The 22,228-nt window shown below is 39.1% G+C and overlaps 1 protein-coding gene across 5 annotated transcripts in view; it reads right to left on the reverse strand.

Moving 5' to 3' along the window:
- LOC123506449 (ankyrin repeat and IBR domain-containing protein 1-like) overlaps nucleotides 1-21,857 on the reverse strand; it is a 95,893-nt gene extending 74,036 nt beyond the window's left edge. Inside the window, exons 1-7 of one of the 5 annotated variants that reach the window (XM_045258544.1) lie at nucleotides 20,970-21,852; nucleotides 20,314-20,468; nucleotides 7,610-7,779; nucleotides 7,163-7,284; nucleotides 5,319-5,526; nucleotides 4,271-4,450; nucleotides 3,993-4,182 (exon numbers count right to left, since the gene is read on the reverse strand). In XM_045258544.1, coding sequence (XP_045114479.1) covers nucleotides 3,993-4,182; nucleotides 4,271-4,450; nucleotides 5,319-5,526; nucleotides 7,163-7,284; nucleotides 7,610-7,675 — 766 coding nt within the window. In that variant the 5' untranslated portion in view covers nucleotides 7,676-7,779; nucleotides 20,314-20,468; nucleotides 20,970-21,852. Of the gene's footprint in view, nucleotides 1-3,992; nucleotides 4,183-4,270; nucleotides 4,451-5,318; nucleotides 5,527-7,162; nucleotides 7,285-7,609; nucleotides 7,838-20,313; nucleotides 20,469-20,969 lie in introns of all 5 variants that reach the window. The other 4 variants (XM_045258548.1, XM_045258547.1, XM_045258546.1 and 1 more) reach the window with 4 other exon arrangements.
- Nucleotides 21,858-22,228: the final 371 nt, after the last annotated feature.

Here is a 22,228-nt window from a genome sequence, read left to right on the forward strand (position 1 = left end):
GCTGACATATTGAAGCCTCTCACTCTCTCTCTCTCTCTCTGTTCGCGCGCAATTTATTTCACGTTTGAAATAATGTATATTTTGCATGACAGGTATATGTTGTCATTTGCTACACATGCTCTTTTCAACAATAAATAACAGTGTTTACCGCAAATGAGATGCTTCACTCTGATATAAGACGCTTTAGGCTATCTGTACAGACAGAAATACTATATATGGCAATTCATGATTACCATATATTGCGCAAATTTTTATAAGCTATATGGTCCATTCATCTTTCGTCATGGAGGGCAAGAGGGTGAAGGTGCCCTTATACCAGGTGTCGGAGCTGGAGTACTTCATTTTAGTAAGTATATAATTAATTATATGAAAACAAATTATATATTGTAGTGTATATATTATGGAGGCTTTATTTTATTGAATGAAATCTAAATTTTATCTTTCTCTTTCCACAAGTCTGAAGATCCTGGTGGGGATGAAGTAGGGGTGGTGAGGGTCTGCCACCACCCTCTATGCCTGGAGCCACCACTCCCCACCACCCAATGCAAGACGCCTCCTCTACCCACCTTCACCACCACCAGGTCACAGCACTCCACCTCCGACATCACCGCACTCCCCTCCACCTCCGCCTTTCCCTCACAGCCCTCCACCTCCACCATCACAGCACCACCACCAAAGAGATTCAGGAAGAAATCTCCCGAACTGTAATAAAAGAAAAAAATGTAATAAAACATAAAAAATAAAATTTTGTGTTGTTTTCCTTTTTAGCATAGCAATGGGAAGTGTATTGTAACATACAAATATTTTTACACATCCTGATATATAGTACGTGATGAATATATTGAGTTTATGGCTAAAACATTGATTATTCAATACTAAAGCTTCAAATCTTGGCGCGCGCGGGCCGCCCGGATGGAGCGCACTGCATGTTTTCTAACTTCCGGGGCGAATGGGTTAAACGGGGGTTGCCTGTATTTACATAAATTACAGGAATTACTAGTAAGAAGACTACATGATGAATTCTGCAAAATTGAGGATATATAAATATAAATTAAAATTACAAAAAGTACAGACATTAAGAAATGTAGATTCATCAAGAGGAATAATAACAATAGTCAGAATGAGTAACAAAAGTGTAAATAGGAATATCCAAAATTTTTTTCTAAAATAGAAAAAGATGATAAGACAGAAAAATGAGCTTGACTGAAATCCAATATATGTGTACCACTAAGACTGTGTAAATGTAAAAAGGTAAACACACACACACGATTTACATCCCGTACCTACTCACTGCTAGGTGAACAGGGGCTACACGTGAAAGGAGACACACCTAAATATCTCCACCTGGCTGGGGAATTGAACCCCGGTCATCTGGCTTGTAGTTAGAGCGCTGGCTTCACAAGCCAGATGACCGGGGTTCGATTCCCCGGCCGGGTGGAGATATTTGGGTGTGTCTCCTCACGTAGCTGTTCACCTAGCGGTGAGTAGGTACAGGATGTAAATCGAGGAGTTGTCACCTTGTTGTCCCGGTGTGTGGTGTGTGCCTGGTCTCAGGCCTATCCGAAGATCGGAAACAATGAGCTCTGAGCTCGTTCCGTAGGGTAACGTCTGGCTGTCTCGTCAGAGACTGCAGCAGATCAAACAAACAGTGAATTACACACACACACACACACACACACACACACACACACACACACACACACACGTAGTGTAGTGGTTAGCACGCTTGACTCACAATCAAGAAGGCCGGGTTTAAGTCCCAGTAAGCGGCGAGGCATATGGGCAAGCCTCTTAATGTGTGGCCCCTGTTCACCTAGCAGTAAATAGGTACGGGATGTAACTCGAGGGGTTGTGGCCTCGCTTTCCCGGTGTGTGTTGTGTGTTGACGTGGTCTCAGTCCTACCCGAAGATCAGTCTATGAGCTCTGAGCTCGCTCCATAATGGGGAAGACTAGCTGGGTGACCAGCAGGCGACCGAGATGAATTACATACACACACCGCATAGTGTAGTGGTTACCACGCTCTACTCACAATCGAGAGGGCCGGATTCGAATCCCGGTAAGCGACGAGGCAAATGGGCAAGTCTCTTATTGTGTGGCCCCTGTTCACCTAACCGTAAATAGGTATGGGATGTAACTGGAAGGGTTGTGGCCTCGCTTTCCTGGTGTGTGGAGTGTGTTGTAGTCTCAGTCCTACCCGAAGATCAGTCTATAAGCTTTGAGCTCGCTCCATAATGGCAAAGACTGGCTTGGTGACCAGCAAGGTGACCAGCAGGCGACCGAGGTGAATCACACACATGGGATGGTGGAAGACCCAAAAAGTATGGAAGAACTATTAAATAATAAATTCCAGGAGATCTTTACTAAAGAATCCAAATTTAAAAGGCCACAGGGTAATAGAGAAACCGTCTATATGAAAGAGGTTAAAGTAACCAAGCTTGAAATAAAAGAGTTAATGAAGGAATTGGATGAAGGGAAGGCAATGGGACCGGATGAAGTCTTAGGTAGAATATTGAAAGAATGTAGGGAAAAACTAGCAAGTCCTATATACAATATCATAAAATGCTCAATAGAAAATGGAACAGTACCAGTAGAATGAAAAAGAGCTGAGGTGGTTCCCATATATAAGAGCGGAAGGAAAGAAGAACCTTTAAAGTACAGACCGGTATCACTAACTAGTGTAATATGCAAGATGTGGGAAAGAATAATAAAGAAACAATGGATCGAGTTCCTTGAAGACAACAAATTAATATCAAATAGCCAATTTGGTTTTAGAAAAAGACAGTCGTGTGTAACAAATTTACTGAGTTTCTACTCTAGAATAGTTGATAGAGTACAAGAGAGAGAGGGATGGGTTGACTGTATTTATATGGATTTAAAAAAGGTGTTTGATAAAGTGCCACATGCAAGATTACTGTGGAAGTTAGAGGAGAAAGGTGGCTTAAAAGGAAGCACATTGAGATGGATGGAAAATTATTTGAGGGGGAGAGAAATAAGGACGGTAGTTAAAGATATGAAGTCCAAGTGGAAAGCAGTAGAAAGCGGAGTGCTGCAGGGTCAGTATTAGCGCCAATACTTTTCCTCATATATATAAACGACATGCCAGAAGGAGTGAACAGCTACATAAATCTGTTTGTGGACGATACGAAACTATGCAGAGTTATAAAGCAACATGAGGATTGTGAAATACTGCAGGAAGACCTAAATAAGATCTGGGAATGGAGTAAAAAGTGGGAAATGGAATTCAATGTGGACAAAAGCCATGTCATGGAAATGGGAAAGAGTGAAAGACGATCCATGGGAATCTACAAGATGGGAGAAAGTAAAAAAGGAAAAGGACTTAGGAGTGACGATGGAAGAAAACAATCAACCGGTAAGCCATATTGATAGAATTTTTAGAGAGACATATAATTTGCTAAGGAATATTGGAGTAGCATTTCACTACATGGACAAAGAAATGATGAAGAAATTGATAAGTACTATAATAAGACCCAGATTGGAATATGCAGGAGTAGTGTGGACCCCTCATAAAAACAAACACATAAAGAAGTTGGAAAAACTACAAAAAATGTCTACAAGAATAGTTCCAGAATTTGAAGGGATGACATATGAGGAGAGACTATAGGCTATGGATCTACAAACCCTGGAACAAAGAAGGGAGAGAGGTAATCTGATACAAGTTCACAAATTGATCAATGGAATGGACCAAGTGGATAATGAGAAACTGATCCTGAGAGAAGAATATGACATTCGAAGCACAAGATTGCATAGTAAAAAGCTGAGAAAGGGAAGATGTCTGAGATATGTTAAAAAATATAGTTTCCCGCAAAGATGTATTGAGACGTGGAACAGTTTGAATGAAGAAGTAGTGTCTGCAACGAGTGTGCATACTTTTAAAGTAAGATTGGATAAGTGTAGATATGGAGACGAGGCCACACGAGCATAAAGCCCAGGCCCTGTAAAACTACAACTAGGTAAATACACACACACACACCATTGTCTCTCAGAAGAGCCTCAGCAGTGAAGAGAGGGATATGAAGCATATCTGCTGTCTCCACCAACAGTTGATCTTTGGCCTCTTGGAGGTCCTGAGCACGTAAACCTGAGTAGACTTCATTGTCTCCTTCTGCCTCCCCTTCATGGCCAATCAACTCACTCTCATTGATGCCATCACAGCTGTCAGCCTTCAAGAGTAAAGAGATTCACATGAATTAAAGTGCTATAAAATATATGTAAGAAATTAACAAAGGTTTAATCTCCCACAATACATACAAAAACCATGCGTGATTCAAGGTAGGTGGCCACATCATGGTGGGCAAGCCGGACGGCCAGGTCACATGGGGTGAGACGGTCACGGTTCTCAAGGAAGAGTCCCGCACCCTGGACCACCAAGAGTTCCACACATTTCTGAAGCCCCGAGGCTGAAGCGTAATGAAGGGCAGTGTTCCCTTTCTGTGAGAAAGGATGGAAAATTATAATGACAATAATGGTGATGATGATAATGATGAAATGAGTGAGGATACATTACCAAGATAACATAAAGTTAAATATTTCATGAAGATAGAGTATGTAGCAATGTAATAGCAATCTTACTGAAGACACAAACAATGTAGAGAAGCTACACAGAATTTGTAAAAAGATGATACTGAATGTTAAAGAACTGTCATAACAAAAAATTACAAAACCATAAATTATCTTTATTATGAAAAGCATACAAGGAAATTAGCATGAATTTTTGTAAGGGAACTAAAATGCATAGACAAAGATAATGAAATGGAGATTTAGAAAACATGTGAATATGGATGAAAGTTGATAAATACTTCCTAAAAAGAGTGACAAAAGAAAGACAGTGAAGATGGTATAACCAAAATGTATTGATGAATTAAAATTTGAATTATATAAACACTGATATGGAAACAAAGCAAGGCAACACAAACAAAGCTCAAATCATGGGAATGAGAAGGAAAATACAATGCAGTTCATAAATACACACAAACACACAATAATAACAATAACAATAATGTTAATAATAAAGCAAACCACAAAAACATGGCTCACATCCTGTAAAATACAATTCATCTCATAAATACAAACACATAATAACAATCATAACAATGATACTACTGCTACTACTACTACTACTAATAATAATAATAATAATAATAATAATAATAATAATAATAATAATAATAATAATAATAATAATAAAAATAATAAAAAAATAAATAATAATAATAATAATAATAAAGCAAGGCAACATAAACAGCTTTAAATCCTGTAATATACACTTCAATTCCTAAATACACACAAGCACATATACCTTGTCTTGGGCATTGAGCTGGACCCTCTCCTTCTCTCCATCTTGCAGCAATGGTCCCCTCCACTGCAGGATCATAACAATGCAGGCTGCTCGTCGGTCCTCTGCTGAGGGGGACTTGGCCTGCCCCACACGGCAAACACAGTGAACTGCTGTCTCGTCATCAGCATTCTTCTTGTTTGGGTTCCCTCCAAGGTCACTAAGAAAAGTCCTGATAGGGATAAGAGATCACTGTAGTGGCAATGACTCAAAAAAAGAAAATGTAAAGTACAGGTGTCCTCTTTCAGTGTACAACTTTGTCAATGCATTTCCAGCTTTATGCACACTGTCACTTTGTTTCTGTCACTCTTACAATGCACAAAATTTCCAACTTTATGAGCACTTGACAAAAGAAACTTTCATTTTAGAACAAAATATATTTGCTAAAAAAAAATTTTGTCAAAAACCAATAAAATATACACTCGACCCTCGAAACAACGGACAAATGCATGCACGACCCTGTCTGTAGATTGCAAAAGTCTGTTCTTTGCAAAAGTACGTACAAAACTGTATAAAATATATGTAAAATACGTAAAATTTTCTAATTTTTGTATTAGTTCAAGCTTAGCAGCCACTGGAAGAACCTTTCAATTACGCTTCACTGGTTTACTAGGTTTAGGATAGGATTTTGGATAGGTTAAGCACTCATGGAAAGGGTACAAATGCATAAAAAAGCCGTGGTAAGCACTGGACAATGTTCGCTGTTGGTTGAAAATGCACGGACTGAAGATTAAACATGGTGGCCAACAGCTGATGACGCGACCGACCCGCCACCTACCGGACAATAATTTGCCGGGAATGGACAATCGCGCGCATTTTAATATTCATCCGTAGATTAAACCGGACTCCAGAATTTGTCCGTAGTTTCCGAAATCCATTGATGGGAGGTCCGTTGTTTCGAGGGTCGAGTGTATTTAAAGAAACTAAGAAATGATATTTTTACAATAAAAACAATATCTAAATGTCAAAATCTATAAATTAAATATTACATAACAAAAAACAAGATGGTTTGATGTCCTATTTATGTTTTGGTCCAGCCGGCATGTTGTCCCAGCTTGCCTGTAATACGGTTTCAGGTTTCACATTTGCTAAGCATTATGATATTTTTTACCTTTGTAGGCTGTTGATATGTAATATTTGTGATCATTCTAGGTCTGTGAATATGGCTCTTTTTAAAAATACAAAAGAGAAGGGTATTACAGGTATAGCTAATCAAGAAACATAAAATATCTTTGCTTCATGAGGAACTAGACATCATAGCCAAGGTTGAGGCAGGTGAGAAGCTCTGTGAAGTAGGCAGATTTTACTCTATTAATGAGTTTACAGTGCGTAACATGGTGAAACGTGAAGATGTCATAAAGAACGCGATGCAGGAATGATCAATGTGGGGGCTCTTAGGGGTCAGTCATGGTGGGTCCCAATTCCAATCTTATTTATAACATGGGGTTCTATTATTCCGTTGATGCATTTTCGATACACGGGTACATTTTCTCGGTCCCTTCTCTGCACATTAAGGGACGACCGCTGTATTTAACATTAAAGCATGCGTTTCACTGATATGACCATGAACAAGGCACTATAATCTTTAACTTACAGTATCTAGAGGTAATGATAAACTCAGATGGAAAAGCTCTCTCTTCTCTCTCTTTGACTAGGCACCTCTTTCCCATTCAGCCATTCTACATGAACAAATGTGAAATGATGAACCATTATTTATTCATTTACCTATATTATCTATCAATTAGAATCACTTTAAAAAAAAAATAATATTCCTCTATGTAAAGGTACACTGCTCTGTGTGTCCAGACCTCAGTAAATGTTTCATGCCATGCTTGGCAGCATAATGCAGGGGAGTGTTGTGGCTGTGGGACTCTCCATAACTTGCACTTGGATCAAGATTGGAGCGGAGTTCAGGAGAGCTTTGGAACACCTAAGGAAAAAAAGAAAGAGTTTTATAAAGAATACTTAATAATTCAATTTATGTCTAAAAATGTAAATTTCTAGAGGGAAAACTATGGAAGCTGACTACAGCAAATCCATACCTTCATTCATACTCTTAATGACCCGTTCCTATATAGCATTAAACAAATACTGCTTAAAGAAGGATCTGGATTTAAAGAAAAAACATAAAATTCAATCTTCAATCAGATAGCCTAAGCAGAGATCTCCTCTGAACTTTACATGCTTGGTACAAAAAAAAAAAAAAAAAAAAAAATGCAATAACTATCAGGAAAACAAAGAACTGCATGTCATACCTGCATTGCAGCAAATTCGTCGCCATGTTGAAGATATTTTTTGAACTTAGACGAGGCACTTCCCATTCTCTTCTGTGCCAAGGGCAGTTTCTATGCTTGCCTTGAGCCTTTGCAAGCACACCACTGCAGTCACAGTCTTCTGAGGTCTGCCTGCATCCCTCTCCTGCCCACTGCAAGCACAACAACAGTGAGCACTCCCCTCCTTTATATGGTCCACAAATTTCTAAGCTGTTGTAAAGCAAAACAATCACCTGTTAACTTGGCTTTCTAGTTTGTTTGGTTAAGACTCCCTCTTTCTCTCTCTCTCTCTCTCTCTCTCTCTCTCTCTCTCTCTCTCTCTCTCTCTCTCTCTGTTATGTACACTGCTTCCTTAGTTGTATATTTGGCAGTTAAGTATTGTCAGGAATCATATATGCTTCACACAGCTTTCTGGATAACCACACCTCATTAGCATCAGGCTATTAAGTTTCATGCCTACTGGTCCTACTGTCAAGCCACCAGCTTTTATCAGCACTTTCAAGTTGTCCTTTCTTGAAAATTAACCACTGTTCCTACAGCTATGTCTCTACATCCTCCATTTGTTTACTCATAAACTCTGATATCATCTTTGGTCTGTCATTCTTTTACTTTATGTGAAGTAAAATGTTTACATAATGAACTAAAGCCATCACAAGCATTCTCCCTTCATTCAGTAGAGAAATTTATAATAGTTGGGCCAATCTAAAGTGGCCGGTGTGGCCCTGGACTTAACCAGGAATCCCCCACTATTGCCACCTCTCAATAGATCATAGGCTTGCCTTCTTTCTCCAACCTTACTCCACCTCTTTATTCTCTGCCTCTGTCTTTCTTTCTCTTCCTGTTTCTAAATAAATTGGTGTATTTTCTTAATTATTTCCAAAAATTTTTCAAACATAGCTGGCAGCCTGGCAGGACAAGGTGCCACCTGTGACAGACAGTGAGAGAGGTGAAGACAAAGGTACTGATAATAGTGATAGTAACGAAGAGAATAATGTGTCTGTAGCCTCTCAGTAATCAGAGCTTAACCATTCATACACAGTTGAGGTTACAAAGTGGACAACGGTGTGTGGGTGTCTGCTAGTCACATGGACAGCCGCTATCAAACAGTCATTAGCTAACATAAGTAATATATTGGTGTAACTCATCATTTCATGGTGTTGCCATGTCATAACCTAACGTTGGTAACCTCCAGAATAGCATATCAGTGAACTAACACCTAAAGATAATTAAGAACACCAATAATCCAAACCTTCAGTTTATCATCAAACCAATCAGCTGACCTTGCTGCCTCTCTCCCAGCCATTATCTGCCTCATTTCTCACTAAATATCAACCAAATAGGTCACATAGTGGAACCATAGGCCTAATCTTTCATGTTGGTTGTTGATACATATATCCACAATTGCCTAATTTGTGTGTTATGGAGACCCAGTGAGGGGAAGCGGGCCGGAACGTGATGTCACGAGCTACCATGATCTGACATCATTCCTGACTCCTGCTGGTCCCAGCTTGTCAACTTCCCTTATTACTGAGACATATATAAATAAACACTTCAAACACTTTGAAGTGTTTAAAGTGTTTATTTATATTTCTCAGTTCATTTATTTCGAATCTAGAGTACCTTTCTCAAGGGTTCTAATGATGGTTTCTTGTGTTTTTGTGTTTTACGTATATTCTATGCTTGAGTTGAGTGAAGTACAGTGATTTAGAGAGCTTTTATGAGGGTAAAAATACGTTGAAATTTTTACCTCTGCTGTCAATGATTTTTCATTTGAGGTTGTAGCAAAGCATTTGCATGTTCAAAAAATAGTTTATAATTGGAAAAGCGTGCAGGGCAAGGATTCTCAACCTTTTCTCCATCATTTACCCCCCTCGACTTGATATATCTCCTTTACTCCCATACACTCAATTCATAGCCATAACAAAAACAGTGTTTAGTGTAGACAGAATTATTATTCAATTATGAGGTCCATTAATTTACCTCCTGCCATGAAATTTTTTACCCCGAAGGAGTAAATTTACCTCTGGTTGAGAATTCTTGGTGTAGGGTGTCTAATAAGTTAAATACTATGTGGACTTTAAGAATAATTTGTAGCCCTGTTAATATTGTAAAAACACTTTAAAATATCTATTTTTCTAATTCAGCATGCTGCCAGGTTTTGATATATCAAAATAATAATTATAATTTTCTAAAAACATTAGCAATCCTGTTGAGTGAAATTAGTGGGCTTTTGAATTGATTTGATTTAATACTGTATGTTTTCTTACATATTTTTATCATTCCTGAGCCAGGCAATATAGGAATTAGTTTTGATTGGTAACAAGTCAGAATTTTTAAAGCAATCATGTCCAACTGCTGTTTTTGGAATTCTCATTTTCAAAGTGATTTATGTAACATATATGTGTGATGTTATTATGGTGGGACCCAGACTGACACCTAGCTCTCTACCTTGGGGTGTTGGTATTGGTGGGTGTGTTGTCTTTATCTGTACTGAGGGTGATACAGTGTGTGTATTGTATTCACGGTCGCCTGCTGGTCACCATGCCAGCCTTCCCCATTAAAGAGTGAGCTCAGATCTCATAGACCGATGTTCAGGTAGGACTGAGACCAAACCACACACCATACACCGGGAGAGTGAGGCCACAACCCCTCGAGTTACATCTCGCACCTATTTTACTGCTAAGAGAAGAGGGGCTCCACATAAGAGGTTTGCCCATTTACCTTGCAGCACCCAGAAATTGAAACTGGGCCTTGTCGGTTGTAAGCCGAGTGTGCTAACCACTATACTACACCGTGTGTTTGTGTGTGTGTGTGTATGTGTGTGTGTATTTACCTAATTGTATTTACCTAATTGTAACATACGGGAAAAGAGCTATGCTCGTGTTGTCCCGTCTCCATATCTATTAATGTCCAGCTTTTTCTTAAAATCATGAATATTCCTTGCGTTGACCACTTCCACGTCTAAACTATTCCATGCTTCCACCCTTCTATGAGGGAAGCTATATTTTTCACATCTCTCCTATAAGTGGCCATTTTAGTTTTTTCCCATGCCCTCTCGACATTCTTTCATTCCACATACACAGATCTTCCCTATCCATTTTTTCCATGCCAATCATCACTCTGTATATTGCTATCAGGTCTCCCTTTCTCTTCTGTTTTCCAGGGTCGGAAGTTGCATTCTTTTCAGTCTGTCTTCATAAGTCAAATCTCTTAAGTCAGGCACCATTTTGTTGCAGCCCTCTGTACTTTCTCTAGTTTCCTTATGTGTTTCTTTAAGTTCGGAGCCCACTGTATTGTTGCATATTCAAGCCTCGGTCTTATCATTGCAGTAATTATTTTCTTCATCATTTCTTCATCTAAATATACGAACGCCACTCTTATGTTCCTCAATAAGTTCAATACTTCTCCAATTATTTTGTTTATATGTCTCTCTGGCGATAGGTCATTGGTAATTGTCACCCCAAGGTCTTTTTCTTCATGACTGGTTTTATGTCTTCATTTCCTATCTTGTACATACTCCTGATTCTTCTTTCACTCTTGCCAAACTCTATTTTCTTGCATTTTGTCGTGTTGAACTCCATTTGCCATGTACAGCTCCATTTCCATATTCTGTCCAAGTCTTCCTGGAGTAGTTCGCAATCTTTGTCACATCTCACTTTTCTTAACAATTTTGCATCGTCTGCAAATAGGCTCACATAACTGGACACCCCATCCACCATGTCATTTATGTAGACCGCGAACATTACTGGTGCCAACACTGATCCCTGTGGAACTCCACTCTCCACCAAGCCCCATTCTGATGGTCTGTCCTTAATTATTGTTCTCATTTCTCTTCCTACCAAAAGTCTTCCATCCATTTTAGTAAACTGCCATGCACTCCTCCTACCATTTCAAGTTTCCAGATCAGTCTCCGGTGTGGTACCTTATCAAAGGCCTTTTTTAAATCCAGATATATTCCATCAGCCCAACCATCTCTTTCCTGTATTACATCTATCACCCTCGAATAGTAACATATCAGGTTTGTCGTGCATGAACGCCCTTTTCTAAAACCAAATTGACACTCACAAAGTATGTCATTTTTCTCCAAGAAGTCTGTCCATCTATTCTTCACCACCCTCTCACACATCTTAGCTACCACACTTGTAAGTGACACTGGTCTATAGTTCAATGGGTCTCTCTTGTTACCTGATTTATAGATTGGGACAATGTTAGCTCTTTTCCAGTCTTGGGGCACTACACCTTCCCTTAATGAGGCATCAATTACTTCACAAACTTTTTCTGCCAGTTGCTCCTGCATTCTCTTAAAATCCATCCTGATACCCCATCAGGTCCCACAGCTTTTCTCACTTCTAAACTCCCCATCATATTCTTGATCTCCTCCACAGTTACTTGAAACTCCTTCATAATCCCTTTCTGTTCCATTACCAGTGGTTTGTCAAAAGCAGTCTCCTTTGTGAATACCTTCCGAAAGCATCCATTCATAGCCTCTGCCATTTCCTGGGATCTTCACTGCATACTCCATTTACTTCTAAACTTTCAATACTTTCTCTATTTTTGATGTTGTTGTTCACATGTCTGTAAAAAAGCCTTGGTTGGTCTTTACATTTATCAATTATATCCTTTTCTTGTTTCTTTCTTTCTTCTCTTCTAATCAACACATATTCATTTCTTGCTCTTTTGTAACTTTCCCACTGCTTAATCCGTCTTTTCCTTCTCCACCTCTTCCATGCATCCTCTTTTCTTGTTCTAGCCTTTTCACATCTATCGTTAAACCAGTCCTGCTTTCCAACTTCTCTATGTTGTCTTATTGGTACAAATTTTTCTCACCTTCTTTGTATATTTTTATAAATTCCTTCCACTTTTCATTTGCTCCCTTAGCACTCTTGAATTTCATCCAATTTGTCTCTTGAAAGAATTTCTTTAGGTTTCCAAAATCTGTCTTGGCATAATTCCATCTTCCCACTTTATATTCTTCATTTCTTCTAGATTTCTCTTCATCTATCACCTTGAACTCCAAAACTGCATGATCACTCTTGCTAAAGGGCACTCCACCCTCATCTCCTCAATGACCATTGGCTCTGTACTAAAGACCAAGTCCAGTCTTGACGATGCTCCCTCTCCTCCAAACCTAGTATCTTCTTTGACCCACTGAGTTAACACATTTTCCATTGCCAGTGTCAATAGTGTATTTCCCCATGTTGTCTCTGATCCTTCCATTGACCAGTCCTCCCAACACACCTCTTTACAATTAAAATCTCCCATCATTATAGTTCGTTCACAGCCACCCAACATTTCTTCCAGACATGTTCCTGTATCACTTATCATTTCTTCATATTCCTGTACTGACCATGCATTTGTCTTAGGTGGTACGTACACCACTATGTAGTGCCTCTTTTTCCTTCATTAGTTTCTGCTCTGATCTTTAGCACTTCTGCCTTTCCCATACCTTCTTTCACTTGATCCACCTTTATATCTTTTTAACCAGCAACATCACTCCTCCTCCCATCTTACCTACTCTATTTCTTTTCCAAACATTATATTTCCTTCTCCAACCATCATCAGGTCTTCTCCTCTCTCAGTTTTGTTTCAGTAAGACCCACAATATCTGGGTTCTTGTCCCTCAAGTAATCGTTGAGTTCTAAAATCCCGATATCACTCCATTTATGTTGGAATACATTACATTCCGCTCATACGTAAGTTTCTTTAGTCCTTTCTTGCTGTACTTTTCTGGGTTATGAACCACTTCCTCAGTCTCATATCCAAGATTCTCCAGAAAAACTCTTTCTTCTCCTCTTCTGTCCTCTCTTCATTTTTTTCAAAGCCTCCTTTCTCAACTCATTTAACATTTCTCTTTCCTTTTCACCGAGATCTCTTCTCAACCAAATCTTCCTTGTTGTTTCCTGCTGGGCTAGCCTCCATGACTTCTCCACCAATTCATCTACATCCTTTTGTGACTTAAGTTTGATTCTTATTGGCCTCATACCTTCTCTTGTGAACTTTCCAATTCTATGGAAGTCCTCTATTTCTTGTACTAGGTCTTTTCCTCCTCCTGCACCACATTAATGATATTATTTATCACCTTTTTATGTTTTTCTCTCTCTCATTTTACTCGGTGTCTTATCCTCCTCCACACCAAATATCACCACACATCTCTTTTTGTCTACAGTTTCCCTCACCAATGTCTCATTTGATTTAATAACCTTCACCACTTTCTCAGCAATCTTCTCTTCTATGATCTGTTGATCTATAATTTCAGCAAGGCCCAAAGTTTTCTCCCAGACTCTTTGATTTCCTTTTCCAGACTTGCAACTTTGTAATTTACCTCCTTTCTTTCCACTTCCTGACTTTTTTCCATTCAGCCTGCTTCTCCATCACTTTTCCTAGAGATTCTCCACATTTTTCGCAATTCACTTTAATTAGCTTAACTTCCTCTTTCAGTGCTTCATTTTCCTTCTTCATATCGGCACACTCTTTCATTACATTGTCATAACTCGTTTCCAGGCCCCCATACTTTTCAAACAGTTTTTCAATTTTACCTTCCAACTCCAGAATTTTCTTCACATAAGCGCTCTTCTCCATTATTCCTTGAAATCCTGTGAAGTCTGATTCATCTTTCGAGTTCACGGCCGCCATGTTGCGCAGATGTAAACAAACCAGCTGATGGCTCAAACGCAGGCTACAGTTTATATTTACCTTCCTGGACATTATTTTGCTAATCAACAGTTAACATGACTATATGGAGACGGGACAAACATTACCAGCTCCTTTCCCACCTTGGTTACTCTTAGGCAATGGTAACTGTAGAATTAGAGATGATTGCTCTGGAGCTCAGCGACCACATCCGCCATCGACGATGTCCCGTGTGTGTGTGTGTGTGTGTGTGTGTGTGTGTGTGTGTGTGTGTGTGTGTGTGTGTGTGTGTGTGTGTGTGTGTGTGTGTGTGTGTGTGTCTGTGTGTGTGTTGCCTTGTCTTTCCTCATCATGGAGGGAGCCCACCTTACTCCTGGCCAGAGGGTGAGTGGGTGGGTAAGTGGTTGTGTGTGTGTGTGTGTGTGTATTTACCTAGTATTTACCTAGTTGTGAGATATAAGGAAAAAGCCACACTAGGCTCGTGTTGGCCGTTTCTATCAAAATTTTACTGAAATTTATGTATGGTCTTTTCACACACTGTTTTATCATCAAGTTTATTCCACGCCACTGTACATCTGTGAGGAAAGCTGCATTTCTTTATGTCTCTTCTGCAATCAATCACTTTCAGTTTTCTTCAATGTCTTCTAGTGCTCCTCATATCAAGTTTCACTAGATCATCTCTGTCCAGCTTCTCTATCCCTTCTAATATCCTATATAATGCTATCACATCCCCTCTCTCCCTCCTTTCCTCTAGTGTACTTAGTCTCAGTTTTTCCAACCTCTCCATAACTATATTCACTTAGATTTGTAGGGATTTTTTGTTGCAGCTTTCTGGATTCTTTCGAGCTTCCTAATGTCTTCTTTTTAAATTTAGTGACCACACTAATCCTGCATACTCCAAATGTGGATGTATTATTGTTGTTATCAACTTTTTTCATCATATCTTCATCAATGTATGTAAATGCTGCTCTGATATTTCAAAGTATATTATAGGCTTCTGTGATTTGTTAATATGCTTTTCAAATGACATGCTATTATAAATGGTTACTCCCAGGTCCTTTTCTTCTCTCCTTTTATTAATTTCTTCACTTTCCAGGTAATAAGTATCTTTTGTTCTCCTAGCACTCCTTCCAAACTTCATCACACTATACATTTCTTAGCACTGAACTTTACGTTCCATTTCATTGACAATTTATGTATTTTCAAAAGATTTAGTGCTTCACAGTCCTCAAGATTTGAGACTCTCCTCATGATCTTTGCATTATCAGCAAAGAGAATTATGTAGCTAGTTCCTCCTTCTGGTATTTCATTAACATAAACAGCAAACATGATTGGTGCTAGTACTGAACTTTGTGGGGACTCCATTTATTACTTCTCTTCAATTTGACTTTTCATCTCTGACAACTGTCCACATTTCTCTACCCGTCAAAAGTCAGTCATCCACCTTAATAATGATCCTCCCAGTCCTCCTATACACTCCAATTTCCATATTAACCTTCTATATGGTACTTTACCAAAAGCATTTTTAAGGTCCCAGCATATGTAATCAGACCATCCATCTCTCTCATTCACTATAGCGTCGACCGGGGTGAATACGGGCCACTTTTTACATCTTTTATTATAAAATCTAAACAAATCAGTCAAATCAATTAAAAGTTTGTGTGAAGGTACTTTACTATGTGATACATATTCCCTGCAAGAAAATAATAATTTTGATTATCATTATAGAAGTTATTAACATAAATAAGTGGCCTACTCTAAGCCAAAGTCCTGGGGTGAATGGGGCCACCCTTTGGGGTGAATTGGGCCATCCTTTGGGACACTAAAGTTTTAATGTTTTTTCAGTAGCTATCTTTTATGTATTTTACTTTTTCTTTTCACTTCTTTCTCTCTCTCTCTCTCTCTAGAATATGTTTTTAGATTTTTTATAGTTCTTATAGGCCACATCCACACCTCGAATCTGATAAGGTGTTGTGCCCACAAGCTTTATGGGTCCACAAAACACATATTTCACATCAACAGAGTCATCAACATCATCCCTTTTCGGCCTGTCATACATGTAATTTGGTTTTCTTTCCAAAAACTTCATTTTCAAGAACTCTTTGCCACACATAATCACACGCCCAATATATGCTTTTCCATAATCTACCCCATAGTAGCCATTTTCTTCTATTTCTCTCTTTTTCTGTATTTTACTGTACTTCCGAGCATTAAACATTGCAAACACCTTCAATTTCTTCATCTTCATCCATGTCCTCTATACTGCTGATTGAAGAATGACTGCTGTTCAATAGCTCAGCATCTTCCTCCTCTGCTGAACTGGGCTCCTTTAGTGGAGTGCTGTTGCGGAATCTCTTCCCTGATGTCCTCTCTTCTGGGGCCTTCCTTTTCTTTTCTACAGTCTCTTCTTCAAACTCTTCCAGAAAGTCGTCAACATCTTCTTCCCTAGATGAAACTTCTTTCCTTTTTCTTGTGGTTCTGTTTCTTTGTTTTTCTTCTTTTCAAGGATCATCTTTTCTTTCTCCTCGACTGCTTCTAAGAACTTGCCTATTGTGCATTATGACACAACTATAGACATCTATTTTTCTTCTTGCCATTGTCTGTGTTGTACCACTAGTGGTTGGGTAGGGCTTTCTGAAAACATCTGCCATTATGTGCTCGAAAGAGGTTGAAGGGGAAATCATCTCTCTGGGAGGAGTGACCTTCTTTGGAGTTGCTGGTTTGTGGACTGGCTCTGATGATGTCTGGGCACTTTTGCATAATTTATATAGATCTGGGTTGAATGTCTTTACTGGATAAACACTGCGGTCAGGTGATACAAACCAGTCTTTTTAAAGGCAATTTTTACATTTGGGAGACTGAAACATATATCCCAAACCTTGTCCACCAAATCTACGAATTCCCCTTTGGTAATTTTCCGAGCATATATAGTTTGCTGCTTGCCATTTGGCAATAGTGGCATCCCACCTGGTCTTCAAAGGCTTAAAATAACAAACATCAAGAGGTTGCAATATATCAGTTGTGTGAGGGGAAAGTCTAATGATGGTTATAACTTAAAAAAAACAACATTAAGAAGCTATAATTTAGCAAAAACATAATGAAAGTGTGATGGCCCGATACACTTCGGTATACAAAATACACCAGGGTGAATTGGGCCACTCACTGAAGTGCCTATAGCACTAAAACTAAAAGGAATTTTTTATTTCTGATTAAAGCATGCAAAAGAACAAAGAATTATCTATGTGACCTGCAATTTTTATAAAAATTCAGCAAAATTTAGTGTACTTTCAGGAGTAATTGAATAAAAGTTTTTTTCGGATACGAAAATTTTGCAACTTTGAAAAACACGCTCTTTTTGGGAGACGCCCTAGGAACCATAAGTTTTCGATCAGGACCAAAAACTTTTTTAAGGTTGTGTAGATACTGAAGGAGGCTTTCAAGGTAAGTATTCACTTTTTTCAATTTTCAGATTTTTCATAAATTTTTGAGGAGTGGCCCAATTCACCCCAGCTGGCAGGGGGAACCAGTTCACCCCGGTCTACACTATCCACTATTCTTGAGTAAAATTTAACAAATTAGTTGTACAGGATCTCCCATCCCAGAACCCAAATTGTTTCTCTGTTATCACTCTGTTCTCTTCCAGGAATTTCATCCACCTGTTCTTCTTTATTCTCTCGCAAATTTTTATTATCACACTCGTCCGTGATACCAGTCAATAATTTAATGGGTCTTCCTTGTTCTCGGCCTTGAAGATTGGGATAATGTCTGCATGTTTCTAGTCCTTGGGAAAAGTTTCTACCAACAAGGTGGTGCTGATGATATTGTGGATCACCTTAGCTAGCTGTGTGCTGCATTCTTTAAAAACCCAGTTTGATATCCCATCAGGTCCCATTGATTTCCTTACTTCCAGTTTATCCAAACTATTCTGTATTTTCTCTACTGTTGTTTTGACTTCCTCTAAACCTATCCTATTTAATATACTTATCCTTTCTTCTTTGAACTCATTTTCTTTAGGTGGAAGTGTTTATTGAACACTTAAACCATCTCCTTTGGATCTTCAACTGTTTCTCCTTCCACCTTTACTTTGCTGATATCTTTGTGCTTCATCTTACCATTGATATATCTGAACAATAGTTTTGGTTGGTCTTTACATTTGCTCACAATGTTTTTCATAGTTTATTCACTAAACTTTATGAATTGTGATGTAAACATTCCTTTTAAATATTTAACTGGTCCACATGTCAAATCTCCTATTTTTCCTCCACTTGTTCCATGCTTTCTCCCTCTCCAATCTGGCTGTAGCACATCTCTTATTGTACCACTCTTTGATGAATGTATTCAGCATTGCCCTCTTGGGTACCCATTTCTTTACTCTCTTATTATATATTTCCATGAAGGTGGCCCACTTAACTTCAATGTCATCAGTCTCCATAACTCCTTTCCAATTCACTCCCTCAAAGAAGCTCCTGAGCTGTCCAAAGTTGGCCTTGCTATAGTGGAACCACTCATTCCTGTGGTCTTCATTCCTCTTGCTTTTACTTTTATCTATTAATGAAAATTGTATCAGGACATGATCACTTTTCCCTACAGGGCTTTTATAATTTAAGTCCTCAATAAGTATATGTTCATTTAGTAAATATAAGGTAAAGTCTTGATAATTCATTTGCCCTGAATCTTGTGAGTTTTCAGACCCATTGTGTGAGAATGTTCTCAATGGCGAATTCCAATAGTTGGTTTCCCCATGATGCCTCACTGCCTTCAGTAGTCCAATTTTCCCAAGAAACCTCCTTACAGTTAAAATCTCCCATTACTAATGCATCCTCATTTCCTTCATTTAACTTAGACTTGCTTTTGTACTTTCTAATTTCTTTTTCTTTCCGTATTCTTCACCCCAAGAGTTGGTTTTTAGAGGAACACAGGTTACAATAATACTGAGGCATCTTCCCAGGTTCCTTTTTAACTTTGTTTCGAGCACCTCAGCATTGCCGTTCCCACATGTAGTTGACTCTACTGTTAGCTCTATCTTCACTAGAAGCATCACACCTCAAACTTGCTTGTTTTCTCTTTTTCTTAGCCATATATTGTATTTTCCATCACCAATCTCTAGGACCTTCACATCACTCTCCACTTTAAGTTTTAACAATTCCCATATCTGGTTTTTCTTCTTACTTGGCACAAGAAGGGAGCCTGCATGGAGACACGCGAGGTGTGACCGCCTGGAGTGGCGCCATACGGTAAACGAGGCTTAGTTTTTGAGATGGCTGAACCAATCAAAGAAAAACTGAAGTCTTCACCTGGTGTGCAGCAACCAGGTGTTGCTACTGATAAATTATATGACCAGGATTGGCAAGGAGTCATGTGCTGGCATCTAGACATACAGTGACTACCAAATCCATTTCTAACTACCTCTCCCATCACCATGTCATTATTCTATACCAGATAAAACAACATTATTTCTTCTTCTCTCTCTTCTTGCTATATGATGAGGTAAGAGTCAAGGGAATAAAGCTCTTGTAAGGTGAGTACATATCACTGATGACAGTTCCCAAGGATGAGTTATCATTACAAAGCAGTAAATAGGTACTCATATCTTTCACTTTCCTTTGGCAACATGATATTATTGTATCTTTAATAGGTAGCTATATACTGGATCATGAGGGTATTACTGGTTAAAATTACAAAGAAATATAAAATGACAAAAAGAATGCTCCAATAGCAAAACCAGTTAGCAACAAACTGGAGTCTTGTGAAGCCATTTACAGATACTGTATATGTATATACTCCATCTAGACCATGGCACACCTGGAAGCCAATGTCAGCCATCCTAGACTGTCTCACCTGAACATCAGCCACCCAACACATAAGTAAATGACAGCTCTTTACATGATGCTAACATACTAGAGCTGGTTCTAGATGTTACCTATAGATTGACATCAATACAATTACAGATATACAAGAAAAACAGATGAACAGACAGATATGGCAAACAAGGATATTGCACTTGTCATATACAAGACTACAAAGCATAATAACTGATTGTGTAGCATTAAACAAACCATATATGCCACTTATGTGACAATGTGAGGCATCTAGGAGAGTGGATGAAGAATATGGCACTCTTTATTGTCAATATTATTCATCTTCTCCACTAATGTTCATATCAATGGTCTAAACAGCAGATTTGCAGTTTTAACCTTAGTTTCAGCTTCAGCTGGAAAAAAAAAGGAAAATAAAAAGCAAAGAAAATATTCAAAAGTACTAGAAGGTGATCTAAAAGTGATGAAATGCAGAATAGGTAACCAGAAAAAGACTAATATTCTCACTTTAAATACGCCCATAATTTACTAGACCCCACCCCTCACTAGGTCTCTAACCTAAGACAACATATTCTTATTATTATTTCATAAGGGGGAAGCCCCTCCTAGATCTCCCTATAAAGTAAACTTGACCTTTCACTTTTGTAACCTAACCTGGCTAGGTGGGGGCTTTGCTTCCCCTACATCCCCACATTAAGTAAACTAATCTTGCCTAACTTAATGTAACCTACTAAAAGGACACTTCACACCCTCCTGGACACCCCACAAGGTATCATTATTTTCCAACAGGGTACAGTGGGGCTGGAACAGTAAGCTGTAGACCCTTCAAAGGACTATAGTTCCATACAGTGTATTGAATAAAACAACAATGAAACCACTAAACATTACGAACTTACCTATGGAGAATGTGTTGCTGACCGTCATCACCGATGATCTTTAATATAATTAATGATACGAGTGTTGTCACTGAGCACAAGGAGAAAGAATGGGCACAAATAGATCATGTCAATGGTGACTATCGCCAATCGTCCTGTGGCTCCAGTGTTTTGCTGCTCCCGCTTGGTCAGCACTCATATTTAAAAGTGCCAAGAGAGTTGACCAGGTGAGCCAAGTGAATCAGGTAGGTAGGTACACCAAGCAGCCCACAGCTGCGCGCGGGCCGCCAGCACACAGGACGCTACACCACTGCCGCGGTGCCTCGGCTCACACACCACACGCAAGGAGCACAGACAGTTCTTTCCATATTTGAATGGTAAAAAGAGTACAGAGTAACACATACATACACACACACACACACACGGAGCCTGCCACGGCCTGGCCAACACAATGCCACAAGTTTGGCGTTCCCCTGTCTAGTTTTGCATGATGGTGCCGCGCCACGCCTCTCACTCCGCCTCAAGCCACCGCCTGCTGCACGCCTCCTAGATCTCTACCCTTCCATGGAGAGAGACACAGGGGCAAAGCAACACGAACAACAACACCCTGACAGTCGTAATCAATAGATCTCTCAATGGCAGCTTCCTGACAGCAGACGACGCGGGATTTTAAATAAAAGAGCATCACGTGTGCCACTGTAAAATATTTCATATTTCCTTTAAAAGGATCAAATATAGTTACTGAATTCAGATTCCTTGCTGCAAAAAAGGAGCGCGGATTTTGATATAGATGACTGGAATGACAGATGACAGCTGAGGTGTTAGGTATACGCGTACGGTATCCTTATGACCCACCGCAGGGTGAAGGGCCAGCTGAGTTAGTGTACAATTACAGAACCTTCTTACTTCTTCTTCTTCTTCTTCTTCTTCTTCTTCTTCTTCTTCTTCTTCTTCTTCTTCTTCTTCTTCTTCTTCTTCTTCTTCTTCTTCTCTCTCTCTCTCTCTCTCTCTCTCTCTCTCTCTCTCTCTCTCTCTCTCAAGTAATATAGAAGAGAGAGAGAGAGAGAGAGAGAGAGAGAGAGAGTGTGTGTGTGTGTGTGTTCGTAACAACAACAGAAATACGTACCCAACAATTTATTTTTCAGTTAGTTATAGTAGATAACCAGTCATTTCCCTTAGGAGGGAGCAATTAAACCACATGTGTTCTGCTCTGTCACCGTTGCACAATTACAATTTTGACAGTTTCGATAAAGCATTAATTAAATCAGAACTTCTAAAGG

Source organism: Portunus trituberculatus, chromosome 20, assembly GCF_017591435.1.
Source record: "Portunus trituberculatus isolate SZX2019 chromosome 20, ASM1759143v1, whole genome shotgun sequence".
Taxonomy (NCBI): domain Eukaryota; kingdom Metazoa; phylum Arthropoda; class Malacostraca; order Decapoda; family Portunidae; genus Portunus; species Portunus trituberculatus.